This window comes from Quercus lobata, chromosome 7, assembly GCF_001633185.2.
Source record: "Quercus lobata isolate SW786 chromosome 7, ValleyOak3.0 Primary Assembly, whole genome shotgun sequence".
NCBI lineage: Eukaryota > Viridiplantae > Streptophyta > Magnoliopsida > Fagales > Fagaceae > Quercus > Quercus lobata.
The window spans coordinates 45,034,621-45,050,285 of NC_044910.1; the positions used below are offsets into that span (position 1 = coordinate 45,034,621).

At 31.4% G+C, this 15,665-nt stretch overlaps 1 protein-coding gene across 1 annotated transcript; it reads right to left on the minus strand.

The window, feature by feature from the left end:
- Positions 1 to 749: 749 nt before the first annotated feature.
- Positions 750 to 4,168, minus strand: LOC115953345 (cell number regulator 8-like). Its single transcript, XM_031070962.1, has 3 exons — positions 3,714 to 4,168; positions 2,832 to 3,034; positions 750 to 1,213 (listed from the first exon to the last, which is right to left on the minus strand). The coding sequence occupies exons 1-3, from the start codon at positions 4,060 to 4,062 to the stop codon at positions 974 to 976; spliced, it is 792 nt and encodes a 263-aa protein (XP_030926822.1). The 5' UTR covers positions 4,063 to 4,168; the 3' UTR covers positions 750 to 973.
- Between the last annotated feature and the right edge of the window lie 11,497 nt (positions 4,169 to 15,665).

The following is a 15,665-nucleotide window of genomic DNA, read 5'->3' on the forward strand; positions in this document are numbered from 1 at the left end:
GATGATAGATTTTCTAGTCTTACTTGTAACTACTTGTATCTAACAGTCTTGAACCGTTAAATCTAATCGTTTTTCTTTTAGAATAGGTCTAGTTCTTCTATCCATGCTCTACAAATTTATTGTTTGGGCCGCTGGAGTTTGAGTCCAATCCATTTTTGGGACCAATCCAATTTCAGTCCTTACACTATATATATATATAAATTAGAAAATAACATGACTGGAGAAAATTACCACCAAACTAATTAAATGTTATTTACTATTCAATCCATAAATTTATTTTTTATTTAAATATTTAATTGATGACATAATTATTAAATTTTATCCTCTGGAAATTTTGCAAACATGAATGATATAATAAGAAAATGTAATATAATGATAAATTTATCAAAATTCTCATCTAATGGAAAGAAATTGAGTGAAGTTGTAACCATTAATTACAACCATGTTTGAGCGAAGTTGTAACCATTCTTTTAAAATTAAAGATAATGTTATAGTGTGTGTGTGTATATATATATATATATATATAGAAGTAGGATCAAAATTGTATAATTTTGAAGAATTTTTCAGCTGAAAGAATTCAAATTCTACAGCTACCGAACCTGAACTCCTCAAGCAACAAATTATCCAGCACCTATCATTTAACCAGTTTCGTAAGGCAAGAATTTGCACTTATTCTATCCACTTTACAAACTAAATTACAACAAAACGCAAGAAAGCCTTTCGGTATCTAGAATTATGTCATCACGATGTAATGAAAACAATAGACATCTACAAACATCATGTATTATAAACATAATATATATGTTAAGTGCACATTCTCTTTGTATCTTATTTATGGGTGTTCGACAAAACAAAGCAGAGAAGCCTAAGTGGCTGAGATAATGCAAATGCACTTTAAAGAGTTCCATGGTATCATATTGCACTGATGCTACATATAGATAGTAAAACTCCTTCATGCTGAGACAGGAAGCTCTCAGGCCCCACGGCCCATGGCCTGCTCCACTGGAGGAATCATAACCAAGAATGGTTGAGCATTGAACGCAGGATGAGGCATCCTACGACGGATCTCACGACCTTCCTGACAAAGAGAACATTGGTGGCAGAAGACATGAGTCACAAAGTCACATGCAGACTCACATTGTTCACGCTGCACCTCATCCTCTACAAAGCTTCCGCAGCACCCACATGTACCATGAAGTGCCTCACAGCTGCCCTGTTTATCATTTAAAATGAATACATGAATCAAAAGCTCTCCATATATATATACAAGTAACAATAATTTATTAATAAAATAGATTATTAATGCTCATGATGATGAGCACACATTACCTAAAAGAATTATGCACAAAATTTGAGAGAATATGTGAAATCTAGAAGGGAGTTACAATTTTCAAGACCGCACACATGAGATCAATCAAACCGTGCACAAATCAAGAAAAACTCCAACTTGGGCTCTCCTTTATAATTCTTATTGTTATTGTTTTATCAATGAGAATACAATTATAATTCAAATAGCTTACGTAAAATAAGGAGAAGCAAAACTACAAAGCCCAAGGATAAAAATGTTGAGAATTGTACACAAATTAACTTTTATTGAAGTGCATGAAAGAACACGACTGAGAGGCATTGTCCATCAAATTTATTAACATTATCAATGTTGATTTTATTGTTTTCTTTTACCAACCAAGCTATGTAGCACCTTTGATCCAAGAACATTCAGAGAGATATTTACCTAGCTATGAAAAAATACATTGATATCCAATGATTCTGTGCACGCGTGTGTGTGTATATATTTGATGGAAAAACAGAGTATTTATCTAAATAGGTTCTGTAAGACAGCCCACGCAAGTTGATGTAGATCAAATATAGAAAATAATCAGAATATATGTAACACCCAAATCTGTGTAGCACAAGACCATGATCACCACAAGAAAATACCAATGAAGGCAGTTGCTTACATCCTAATATGCTAAAAAATGTGTCAATGACAAGACATATACTCTATAAAAACCATATACAAAGAAAGTACTAATCCCAACTCCAACATAAAATGCAATGGACTAACCCAAATTTTAGAAAACATCATAATCCCCCCAAAAAATGTGCTGGAAATTTTTCAAAAAGAATTGCTTCATTAATGACTTAACGAATTCAGTAACCATAACCTGCTAAATGAATTCTGAATTCCCTAATAGCAAACTATAAATGATATATAGAACTATCTGCATCTCTGAATCATTAATAATTTCAGCTTACACAACCAGGTTTAAGTTGAGATGATTTAAGTCTAATGATAAGTAACCAATATTACACTTATCAAAAAAAAAAAATATATATATATATATATAAGTAACCAACATTACATAATTAAAAGGACACCTTTTGATATTACTTTCCATCTATTAAACATATGACTACCTAAAATAATAGCCTTTTGAAAATTCAGAAACCATATGTTGCTAAAACAATTCTGAAATCATTAATAGCAAACTACAAAATGATATTAAGAACCAGAAGCAAGTCTAAATTGTTATAATTTCAGCTTACATAACTAGGTTTGTATTGAAACTGATTTAAATTTACCGATTGGAATTGAATTTTTTTTTTTCCCCCCAATGACACATTGATACCATTTTCATAGAAATAAGTGATATTTATCAGAACTTTAAGAAAGATAGAAAACTCAAACGAGAGACAACGATTGATACCATGCATCTCATAAGAATATACAATAACTGTCATTGCTCACCTCAAAGGCAGACCAAGACTGCCACTGCTCATATCAGGGATTTTATTTTTTTGTTTTTAGAGAGAGAGAGAGAGAAACTTGCCTCTAGATTGAACCTCCGACGAATAGCAGTACGGCTATTATATGAAAAACACGGCGCAAGGCAGTTCCAACCAAAAACAATTTTTCCAATCAAATATAGAGCAGTGTAGGTTGAGCAGTGATTAGCAAAAGTCCCAGGATTAGATCCAAGTCTCTCGGCATTGCTTCCATACAGCACGCAAGGAGCAAAACTTCCAAGAACACCTACCCCAACATCATATCGTTAAAGAAAGAAAGGAAAAGAATAATTGTTGAAAAAAATGGCAGTTGAAAAACATATCAATTTACAAAGAAAACCTCATAATCCAAAACTGTTGACATTGCCAAAGCATCGAAAGATTAAATTGCAACATAGTAACAGGTTCGGAATTTTGTCAAACAACAATCAAGATCAACTCATGTAATGTATTATTAACAGGATTGCAAGCTTTCTCATTTATCCCTACAATTAATCCAGGAATGTCCAATTCTTCATGTTCTTTTCAAAAATATAACATGGGATTTCCTAAAGAATCAAACACAAAGACAAAACATATAATCCGAAGTCCGAGCTTGATTTCTTATCCTTATAACATATAAAAGAAGAAAGGATTATAACCAAAAAAAAAAACTGTCCAAGCAAAAATTACGATCGTTGACTCCACAACACTGATTCAAATCCGATTGCATTAAAAAAGAAAGCATTATAAATTTGTTTTTAAATTATAATTTGCCAATATTTTAGCTTCAAAATACATAATATTTGTCCGTTGAATTACATATTCCATCCATAAATTCAAACATTTTATAAAAGAGATAGTTATTGATCCGCAATGAACATGAAAATTTTGCAAGTATGGAAGACATAACGGGTATTTGTTAAAATTAAGAAAGAGAGACTTACAAACTTCAAGATCGCTGCTACAGAACTCGTCGTTGCGACCGAGGCAACAGCAGAGGCTGGAGTTCCATTGAGAACGGCCCATGGGCTCGCCAACGACGCTGCCGCCGTGCCTTAACGGAAGCCCATCGGCGGTCCAAGCGTACCCGCCGACAAATCCGACTGCCGGAGCCGGAGCTTTCGCATCAGTCTCAACCTTATCAGACTTTTTAGTCTCAACCTTATCAGACTTATTAGTCTCAACTAGCTTGGTGGTTTTCTTTCCATCTTCTTGTTGTTCTTGCTTAGCCAAGAGAGGGCTAGATTCCTCGTGATTATCGTTCTTGTTCAAGTCCTGAGCAGCAGAAGCCATTGGATCTGGACTGTCCCTCGAAATTGATTTCACGGAGAGAGAGAGAGAGAGGGGTTGATTTTGATTTAAAACCTTAGGATTTGGATTTTTTTTTTTTTTTTTTAATAACCAAACGTTTGAGAAGGATTTGATTTGAAACAAAAAAAAAAAAAAAAGAAAGAGACAGGTGAGAAATCGTCAAAGGTAAGAGGGTTCCGAGAACAAAACAAAGCATTGCATTGCATTTGCTTTTGTTTCTAATTCTTCGGTGGGTCCCGGAGACTCTTCAGCAAACCGCGTAAACCGCGTACTCTCGTACGTGTCAGTCACGCATTAGTTACCTCTCTGGGACGTGCCTCTTAAGTCTTTGGACTCCCAAACAAGCTGTAACAGATATTTTTCTTTTTAGTAAATAATACTAATATAAATATTAGAATAAAATAGTAATACCAGTGACAGAGTCCAAACATGTTTTAAGCGAAAAATTACTTCTGAATTTAATAAGTGGATCCAGTTATAAATGTGAGAGGTGGGAGTATCATTTTTCCTGTTTTAAGAGGGATTTAGATCATCTAAATTTTCTAGGGTACCCTACTAGTAGATTTTTTTAAATCCTAACTACTCTTTTATGATTTAAAATTCTAGATTCTGACATGTCAGTATTTCACTAACAATACTCTTAAAATAATAAAATAATATTGCAAACAAAATAATTAAAAGTATTATTAGTGAAATGCTGATATGGCAGAATTTAGACCCTTAAATCATAAAAGAATGGCTAAGATTAAAAGAAATCTATTTCGTAAAGTATTCTAAGAAATTTAGAAGATCTGAATCCATTCTAGGAGGAAAATTATTAGGTATTTCTAGAATGCCATAAATGTGTACTCCTTCCTCTCACATAAATGATGGGTCCCACTATAAATTTAATTAGTGGAACTCACCATTCATGTGAGATAAGGGAGTATGCATTTATGGTACTCCAAGAATACACAGTAATTTCCCAACTAAGAATTACTCTAAGAATATAGTGAAATTACTCTAAAAATATAGTGAAATAGCGCTCTCTTCTCTCACATTTATGGTAAACCTAACTATAAATATAATGAGTAGACTTTAACATAAATGTGAGAAAAGAGAGAATTATTTAATGTGATCCAAGAATACCTAAAAATTACTTATTTTAAAACAAACATTTTCCTTTATAAATTGTCTTTTTCAATTTGGTGGAGAAGTTAACCAGGCTATTCCTATCCTGTGCATGTGATGATGTGAATCTTGTAGGATTCACAATAATGATGAATGGTTCAATTAAGAGGAAAAAAAAAAATTGGTTAATAAATTGGACAAAGTTTAGCTACAAAATTAGTTGTAACCTTAGACTACAAACTTACTTAATATCTTTTTATTCAATGTGAATTTTGACAAATCCGCCATTGGATTATATCTTCTTCTTATATCCTCCATGCTTGCAAAATTTCAAGAAAATTGAAAATCAATAACTATGTTATCAATAAATTTTTTAAATTGCAAATTTTTGTAATTTAAAATTATACACAAAATATAAACTTATAGATCATATAGTAAATGATATCCGATTGACACAAAATTTAACATGTGTATTAAGGGCGTAAAGAACATGCAATTCAACGGTTAAATTTTCAAAATATGTTGTAGTATTTATTTTATTGAGTGAGTTTGTAGCTTTAAGCTACAACCAATTTTATAGCTAAACTTTATCCTAATAAATTTTGGCATTCATGATATTTTTGCTTTTTTTTCTTCTTTTGGTTAATAAATAGCTTTTTGTCTTTACCCATTAAGATAATTGTAACCTATATTTTCTGTTTAAGAGTTGATAGTATTAGAGGTGTAGGTGGAGTTGGAGCCTTAAAAATAAAACTCCACCAAAAAATACATAGAGGTAATTAAAGGCTGTGTATGTATATAGGAAAAAGTTTAGTTATAAAATTAGTTATAGCCTAACTTTCTCAATAAAATAAATATTGTTACATTTTAGAAAATTCAACCATTGAAATATGTGTTCTTTATGTTCTTAATACACATGTCAAATTTTGTGTCAATCAGATATTATTTATTATATGATCTATAAGTTTATATTTTATGTATAATTTTAAACTACAAAAACTTGTAATTCAAACAATTTATTGATGACATATTTATTGATTTTGAATTTTCTAAAAACTTTACAAGTATAGAGGAAATGAGAAAAAAATGTGATCTAATGGTGGATTTATAAAAATTAGCCTTCAATAAAAAGATATTAAGTAAACTTATACCTTAGATTACAACTAATTTTGTAACTAAACTTTGTCCATATATATATATAAGAAGAAAATAATTGATATTTAAATATAATAATAAAGAATAATTGAACATTTCAAAAATATAAAAAATCTATTGTCCAAAAAATATAACATCTTCTAACATTTAAAAAAAAAAATTAAATAATTCCATCTTCGTTCACTGGCATTAACAAACGAACGTGGAGACTGCTTCGTTTAGCACTTTCACTTATTAATAATTTTTTTTTTTGTTATTAATTATATAGTTTTCCCCGTTTCCAACAGTTTAACGATTTTATAGGTTGTCTTTTTTACCGTGATCAATCCGCGGTAGAGTATAATAAAATAGTGTCTTTTGAGAACAAGATTTAGAGACGCAACTTTTGTGCCACAATTTTGTTGTAGTTACAAATTTTGAGTAGTAATCTATATATATATATATATATATATAAAATCGAAACTTTTGAAACTTCCACAATTTTCCACGTCAGCACATATTAAAAAAAAAACCATAATAAAACTACAGCAAACCACGATACTCTACCAGCTCCTCCTTGATGCTCTATGCCTTCCTCTACCATCTCCTCCTCAATCAGACCCACAACAAACCTACAGCAAAGCATTGCATCGCATACAAACCAAATCCACTTTTATTTTCTTCAGCTCCACTCACACACAACTCTCAAACTCTCATTCTTCTCAAGCTTCCTAAGAACCCCAGGTCCAAAAATTCCCACCACAGACCCAATTTTCGTGTTCTAGCTTCTGCAAACCCAAATGGGTTTGATGGGTTTTCATGGCTGAGTCTGACTCGGTCAGTCCGGTGTGGCTCGGAGCGGCTATGGTCGAAACTCGGTGAGTTAGGGAAGAAGGAAACTGGGTTTGCTTGGAAGATGCCAATGTGAATGTGGGTGAGTTTGTGGGGCGAGCTAAGGAAGGGGTCAGCAAAGGTCGGGGTGAGTCGGAATGGTTTAGGACTGAGTTAGTGCCTGAATTTTTGAGTTGGAATCGGTGGGAGCGTTGGAAGGTAATTCTACACTTTGAGACCCTTTTGTTTTAATTTTTGTTTGGTAGATAAGAAACTGCAGGAAAAGGATAGAAAATGGACAAGTTTAAGTATTTTCTTCTAAATTGTGGAGTTCATTGATCTGGAGCTCTCGCGTTTTATTGCAGCTGTGAAGCTTCATTGCAAGATTGATAAAGTTGCAGGAGTTCTTGAGACTAATCATCCATATGCAAAGAATGCTCTTTACCAAGCAACTATCAAGCGAGGGGACTTCCTATTGAACCGGATCCAGAAGCTGTCTCGTGTGGTTGATCTGTGAAGCATTTTTTTTTTTTTCCTGTTTTGGAAACAGTGCCAAAATTTGCAGTCACTTCCCAAGGATAGAAAAAAATGCTCATGGTTAGTTATTAAACTCATTAGGATTATTTTAGCAATATTTAGTCCACTATTTGTATCTGAATGCTATATCAAAAGTGTTGATGTGAATTTTTGTAGCTTTGTATTGGAGATGTGTTAACTATGAGTGTACCTTGCATAACCAAAAAAAAAACAAAATACAGATAAAGATAGCATATATGAACTTGGTGGAAATGGAAAATTTTGAGCATTGCATGTAATCTATATATATATAAAATTGAACACTATGAAGTTCTCACAATTTTTCACGTTAGCACAATATTTAAATAAAATTATTTTTATATAATCCAAACTTAATAAGGAGTGAAACTTATCTCTCTAACAAGTCCAAATTAAACCCAAACTCAAACTCATCATTATCATTTTTTTTAAACAAAATTATTTTTGGTCAATCCAAACTTAACAAGGAGTGAAACTCTATCTCTCTAACAAATCCAACTTAAACTCAAACTCAAATATTGATAATATATCTTCAAATTTGCAAGGTTAATGATGAACACTATAAAAGTAAAGCAAACCCCAATATATATATATATATATATATATTTTTTTTTTTTTTTTTTTTAAGCTGAGTAGAGGAAGAAGCTCTTCTTATATTATTTTCTTCTCCTTTATTTTGTTAAAAAAAAATTATTTTATTGTTTTTCATGTATTTTTTAAAAAGTAATTTTCGTACATGAATCACAAACTCTCTTTAAGCATTTTTTACGAGATAAAAAAGCTTGCAATAATTGAAATTATTATTTCAAATGTACCACATCCTTCTTTTATATTTCTCTATTATTTAGTCACATATATTTTGTTTTGTTTCAAAAATTTCTAAGTAGTGAATCATTTGATTCTTTAATATTTTTTGATCTTTCAGAAGTTTTAATATATGGATTTTTGAGTTATTTTTTGCAGTATCTGAAATTTTCTGACAAATTTGTTATAATTCATTGCACGTTCAAGTAATAGCTTATTCATCAAATTGTAACACAAATTGAAGTCTTATTTTAATCTACCTTACAAATAGGTAGGTTCCTGTGCATAGCACGGGTTTGCGACTAGTATATATATAAGTTCATACATAAATTATTGTCCACCACTCATGATCAACGACTTCAGTTAATTATAAAAAATATGTAATCCTAAATGAATTGATCTTTAATAAGCCAAATTGATATGTTCCTTTTGTTTCCCAGTTAATATTTTCAACAATTAACAACCTGAATCAATAACCTCAGAAATCAATCTTTATTTTTAGCTGTAACAGGAATTTAGTGTAATGTTATTGGTGTCTTTTGACAAGCCCGAGCTGAGCATTACGAATATACTTGGTAAACAAGTCTTTCTTTTTTCTTTTTCTTTTTTTTCTTTTTTTTTTTAGAAAATTTTAACCTATGACGTCTACTATTGATGATAGTTCTTTATTATCAAATTAAGAGATCAGTCGATTTTTAGTATAGACGAAGATTGAATCTCAAATTTCTTATTCAAATATTAAAAATTTTACTAGTTAACTAACTGAAACCCACTTTTTTTTTTCTTTTTTTTTTTTAACAAAACCAAAGTAAACAAGTCTAATTGGGTGAGCTTGAGTATGATTCAATTGGGTATGAATTGAATTGGTTTCGGATTTAAAATGAGTCCAATTTAAAGGGGTTACAAAACTGCTATGATCTTTTCTCAATTTTGACAGGTCAAATCAATCTAATATGACCATTTTTTTCCCATGTACAAAAATCTATATATCTATATCGTATAATGTATAATAGCTTAGAAAATAAGGTTGCACTAAGTAACTACTCTCGCTAATTATTAAATTGATTATATATTTTTTGTTAGGATATATATCCTCAGTTAAGGGATAATATTAACAACAGTTTAATTTAAGTAAAACTTTAAAGAAATACCATTTTCACAGCAGTTTCACAAAAAATTATAAGTGGCAGGTTGTTATTGGTCGCTATTATTGAGGTAAAAAAGTAATCTTTGTGGTAGGTTCAAATTTGAACCTATAATAATTAACCACCTATAATTTGTTATAAAAATATTGTGAATGTAGCACTTCTCAAAACTTTATTATCTAAATTTACTATATAATAAAAGGTGAGCTTAGAAGTCGTAGTTGCACCAAATAACTATTCTCACTATTCTAAAAAAAATGGCTACTCTCACTAGTCACTATTTGTAAATTAATTTTATATTTTTGTGGGGCCCAATAATTTAAGGGCCAAGCCCAATTGCTCCTGGAAAATCCGAAGGCCCAATCCGAGGAGAGCTGTGGCCCAAGCTCTACAATACAGAGCACAAAACAATTTTAGAAGACAGCCGAGGACAGTTTGGTCCTCGGCAGATCCAGAACCCCACCGGAATAAAGGGGTAAAACTGGTATAGGGACGAATTTGTAAGGAAATCCAAAATATCTTGGAGAAGTTATCCTTACTACCCTTCCAGATAAGACCCAGCGCCTGACAGAACCGTACTCTGCAGCTTTATCAAACCATCCCCAACAATTCCGGGATTGAACTGATGGGACAAATGTCAGTTTTTGTGAAGATTGACCCTACACGTGGACGAAGGACAATTAACGCAGACGAGTATAAAGGAAGAAAGTAAGTAAATCTAAAGGGAGATCCCATCCCACCTCCGAAAAAGAAAGATCACATGGGGGAGAACATCTCAACAACACCGGACTTCACTGAAGAAAGTCCGTCGTTGGATAACCGGGGTAAGGCCTCAGTGGTCCTCGGATCAACTCCGAGGAGTCCCATCCCATAGGATGCGACGTCTTAAGGCTTAAATGTTCAAGCCCAACTCCTTTTTTCTACATGAATTCCTCTAAAACCAGGATCGGGCACCGTCCCGTGACCAGCGGCTAGCTTTTCAAGCCCACTCTCTACAAATCGTATTGTGAGGGATCTTTCACGCGCGAGCCCAACATCCTTATTGGGCCGCCAGAGAACTGTGTCCTTACAATTTTTGTTAAAATACATTTATTTAATTAAGGGATAATATTTAACAACTGTTTGATTTAGGTAAAAGTTTATTGTTTAAATTTCAGTAAATTTAAATTCTATTCAAACTAAAAGGCTATTATAAAAAATTTCTAAACTTAAATCTCACACAACAACTCACGTTTTCTTTCTTAAAAAAATAAATAAATAAAAAAACCTTTTAACTAAGGGATAAGATTTAACAATAATTTAATTTAAATTATATTCAAACTAAAAGTCTATTATCAAAATTTTCTTTTGTTTTTTTGTTTTTTCCTCAAGTTTCATGATTTAACAATAATACAAAACAAATTTAAATTATATTAAAAAAGGTCTATTACAAAATGTGGGGGTGAAAGGCCAGGGAGCCCATATCTATGTAAATGTTGGGCCAAGGGCCCAATCCAAGGAAGAACCCCTCCTCGGCTAGGCAAGGCCAAGGACAAAGGGAATGATCTGCTATTAAGAGTGACACTCCGGACCATTCCATGGAAGAGGATAAGTATTAAGAAAGAACAGGACAAAGGAAGACATGGAAATATCTAAGAGAAAGCTGCTACTGTTGCATTAAATGCTCTGCAACTAACTGAACCATGCTTTTCAGCCTTTACAGCCACTCCTAAAGACTTTAGGGAGGGGCTGATGGGACAAGTATCAGCACTATTAATCTAAATCTACACGTGGACGGTGGAAATGAAGGGAAGATAGTATAAAATAGAGAGGAGAAGGGAAAAAAGAAGAGGAGCCCGGAGCAACCTGGGTGCCAGACTTGTAACAAAGTCTTAAGAGCAATAATTAAGAATCAACCTCCTCGGATCCAAGGACGTCTTTCCCTAGTAAACTTTTGTTATCTTTCTTTCTTTATCATCAAAATCTATTGGTCGCTCATCTAATTCGCAAAAGTCCAGGTTTCCAACCCATTCTCTACAAATTTATTGTTAGGAACTTTTTTAGGTTTAAGTCTGTATCTCTGTTGTGCTAGAAGCTCAAAACAAGGACCTTACACAAAAAATTTATAAACTTAAATCTTACACAACCCACATTTTTGTCTTTGTTTTTTTGTTTTTCCTCAAGTTACGCCTTATTAAATTAATATTTTATTAGGATATTAAGTTACAAAGCTCTTGACTAAGGGATAAGATTTAATAATAATTTAATTTAGATAAATCTTTATCATCTAAGTTTTAAAAAATTTAAATTCTACTCCAACTAAAAGTCGATAAAATTTTCAAAACTTATATATATTTAGCCATTGCTTTTCGATACAATCCTTCTTAACCAATAAGTCATCCTTACAATTAAAGTCTATAATTTATGTTTTAATGTAATAAACTCATCTTACTTATTGTTCTTTGTTTTTGAATTTGCGTGCATGACATTAAGCCAAAGGAAGTTTACTATAAAAAAGCATAACAATGGACTCCCATTTAAGTTATTGGTTCTCTTATATAAGGTTTTATTTTATTTTTTTTTATTCTCGATTTTTGAACTCTTTTGTGTATGTTTTGATTTTTGGTTTCGGTTATTGTATTTAATTTGTGAGTGTGTTGATTTTTTCAATTAGACCATAACTAGAAAAAAAAAATTATATATATATATATATATTGAAGAACTATTTTGTTTATTATTATTTGTACTGGTTATGGCATAAATTAAAAATAACCCAAATGGGAATTGATCAAAATTATTTCGTATCTCATATTAAGAAATTGACACAAAGCACAAAGAGAATTTTTTTAAAAAAAATTAAAAGATAAATACTAGTAAAATCTAAACTCTAAAAAATATAACTTAAATTAAATTTTGTTATTAGAATTATTTACTTATTTTATAATTTTTATTATTATATATTTAATAATTTAGTTTTGATTATTTTAAAAATTTTGAGCTTACATATGAATTTTCATCAAGCTGTGTATTGCAAAGAAATAATACTAGTTTATAATTAAAGCCAAAATTGAGAGAAAATCCAATTAGATTCTAAATTGGATTCCAATTGTTGTATAATTTTGTGTCATGTGTCCATCAAAGTTTTTTTTTTAAATTTTTGTTCTAGGTGAGTCAATGTTGTAAAAAAGACACATAGTCTAATATAAGTAAACTATCAAAAACCCAATAAACCAAAAAAAAAAAAAAAAAAAGAAGAGTAAACTCGTGTGTATTTCTAAACAAAAAACAAAAAATTAAAACTCGTGCATATATCTATGGGTAACTCTTACACTATGTCTAATTTGAATCCATACATGTGTATAATTGTGATTGTTTTTAATTGTACTGCGCATATACACAGGTTATACACTAGTGAATAAATGATGAGTCTGTTCAAGTTTTGTTCATTTTTTTTGTTAAGCATGCTTGAGTTTGTTCACAAGCTACTTAATTTATTCTTTTATCATATATAATAAGCATCACAAGTAAAATTTTCCATCCCTTCAAAATGGTTTCAATTATGAATTGATAAAAATTAGATTCACCAATAAACTACAAATAATAATTTGATATCTTATGAACTTATTTATAAACTTACATCCAATTTAGATTCTCAAGTCTATATAAGTATATTTTTATACATGTATCTATATAAACATATGGACAAAATTTTACTTCCAACCCTTTACTTGATGATTCCTAAAGTCGTCATTGTGTATTATTTAAACAAATCACATGATTCATTAAAAAAATCATGTGACTAAAAATAAATGTTGATAGTTTTATAAATCGTCACGCAGTATGTTGGAGGAATTTTCTTACTTACCAATTTGGAGATAAACTCTGTCCTAACATCCTAACTCCTAAACATATGATATTATGTATATTTAAATCGAATCTCATACTCATGATCTTGTTCACAAACACATTATCATATTTGGACATGAATTGTTTAATAGTTGAGCCTAAATTAGAGCTTAAGCTTAGTTCATTTGTTAAATAAACGAATATAAACAAACTTTATTCCGAATTAAGTCCAAATTTTTTGTATACAACTCAATTGGCTAACTACCCTACCTTCACTTTCAATTTGTATATATATCAATAAAGTTAAAAAAAAAAAATTTAAATAACAATGACATTCAATTCAATCTTAACTCTTTCCCCCAAAAAACAAAAATGTTAATAAATTTATCCATTAATCACATAAGCATGCATTAAGGGTTTGTTTGGATACCACTTATTTTGCTGAAATTGAAAACTTATTACTAAAAGTACTGTAAATAAAGGTAAAAGTTACTTGAAATAGTACAGTGAGGCCCATGAATAGTACCAAAAATAAGCTGAATAGTAAAATAATTTATAATTTTCATCTAAATCCAAACGCACAATAATTTGGAAGGGAATTAGCTTTGCTGGCACAAGTCTTTTGGTCCCTTCCACAGCCGCCAAATCAACACTAGTAGTTGTTTGTTACTATCATGAATAATAATTGTAAAGGCTATTGTGCCATTTACATGTCCGTCACAAATGCAGATAGCCTTGGTTATACGTTTATTTACTGAATGAATTGACATTTCAAATGCGAAGCAAATGAATGCTGAAGAACACGTAGAACACTTCCGTGTTGCAATTCTTTGAATAGTTGTACCAGAAATCAAATATATTTGAAGATACTAGAACAATAGTATAGCCAAGCCCAATCTTATTTTGTGTGCAACCCAAGTCTTCTACTTGTACAGTAAACTTATTAACTATAGTTAGTGAATGATTAATCTAGGATTTAGCCTATTATATACATATTCATATTGTATTTAATATTGTTTATTGTAACACAAGATTTGTACTATATTCATACATCAATAAAAAAAAAATTTAAAAAAAAAATGTAACTTTTAAGGGTTTCCTCTATGAACGTAAGTCATTAAACTAAACCACGTAACTCTCGTGTGTTTTTGTGTTACTCTATTTTATACTTCCGCTTGCGCATCTATTTCAATTAACATATTTAACAAATAAGATGTGTTAAACAGTTCGATCCTTTATTTGTTAAGATAATTACAATATAGCTACATTGGTAATGTATCTCAATTAAAAAAATTAACTACTTTTTTTTCTTTTCTTTTCTTTTTTCAAACAGAAAAGCGATAAAAAAAAATTAAAAAAAGAAAAAATTGCTAATGTGATCGAACTCTATCACAACTTTGCCCTGTATGAATATGGCAGGGCATAACTTCTCTTACAATGGCCGTGAAAAAAACAGAAGAAGAAGAAGAAGAAGAAAGAGAGTCAAACGAAATCATCTTATGAAAAGAATAAGATTGACTTAATAATGATAGGAATGAAGTTTTTCTATATAATCAAAAGTAAGGGAATGCTAACTATAGATCTTGTAACTTACATTGTTGGTTTTTTTTTTTTTTTGGTTGATTAATTTGTTTCTCTCATTTGCGTTTCTTTGGTGAGTTTTCTCTCTTACACACTCTTGATTCATGGTTGATCACGCTGCTGTTAGGTTAGGTTGATCATGCTGCTGTTAGGTTAGGATCTCCTTTCGTCTCGTTTTTCTTTGCTAGGCTAGGTGTCTTTCTTGAGTACTCCGATGGTCACCGTCCCCAAGTAGGTTTATTTGTGTCTCAAGAGTGTCCCTTTAGGCCGGTTTTGCTTGAGCTTTATCCCTTAATTCGTCATTGTCTGATCCGATATCACCTGGCGAGTGAGGTGGTCGAGGAGAGGTTTGTAGGTTCCATGGTGAGGTCGAGTGGGCTGGACATGAGGTTGTCACCTAGCGACAACCATGTGGTATAGAGGAGGGTGTAACAACATCCAGACCCTTTACTTCTTCTTAGTCTAAGCCTTTCCAGGCTCTAATTGAGGAGTGTTTCTCGGAAGGGAAACAACTAAAAAGTCTCAGAAAGCGTTTCCAATTCCCTGTTAAGACAAAGGTACGTCTCCCTCGCCTACGGGAAAAGGCTTGCACCTTTGCCC

Coding starts and splice junctions, on each gene's coding strand:
- LOC115953345 (XM_031070962.1), bottom strand. CDS start 4,062: ATGGCTTCTGCTGCTCAGGACTTGAACAAGAACGATAATCACGAGGAA. Junction 3,035..3,713: donor TAGCAGCGATCTTGAAGTTT/GTAAGTCTCTCT, acceptor ATGTTGGGGTAG/GTGTTCTTGGAAGTTTTGCT. Junction 1,214..2,831: donor GTCGGAGGTTCAATCTAGAG/GCAAGTTTCTCT, acceptor AATGATAAACAG/GGCAGCTGTGAGGCACTTCA.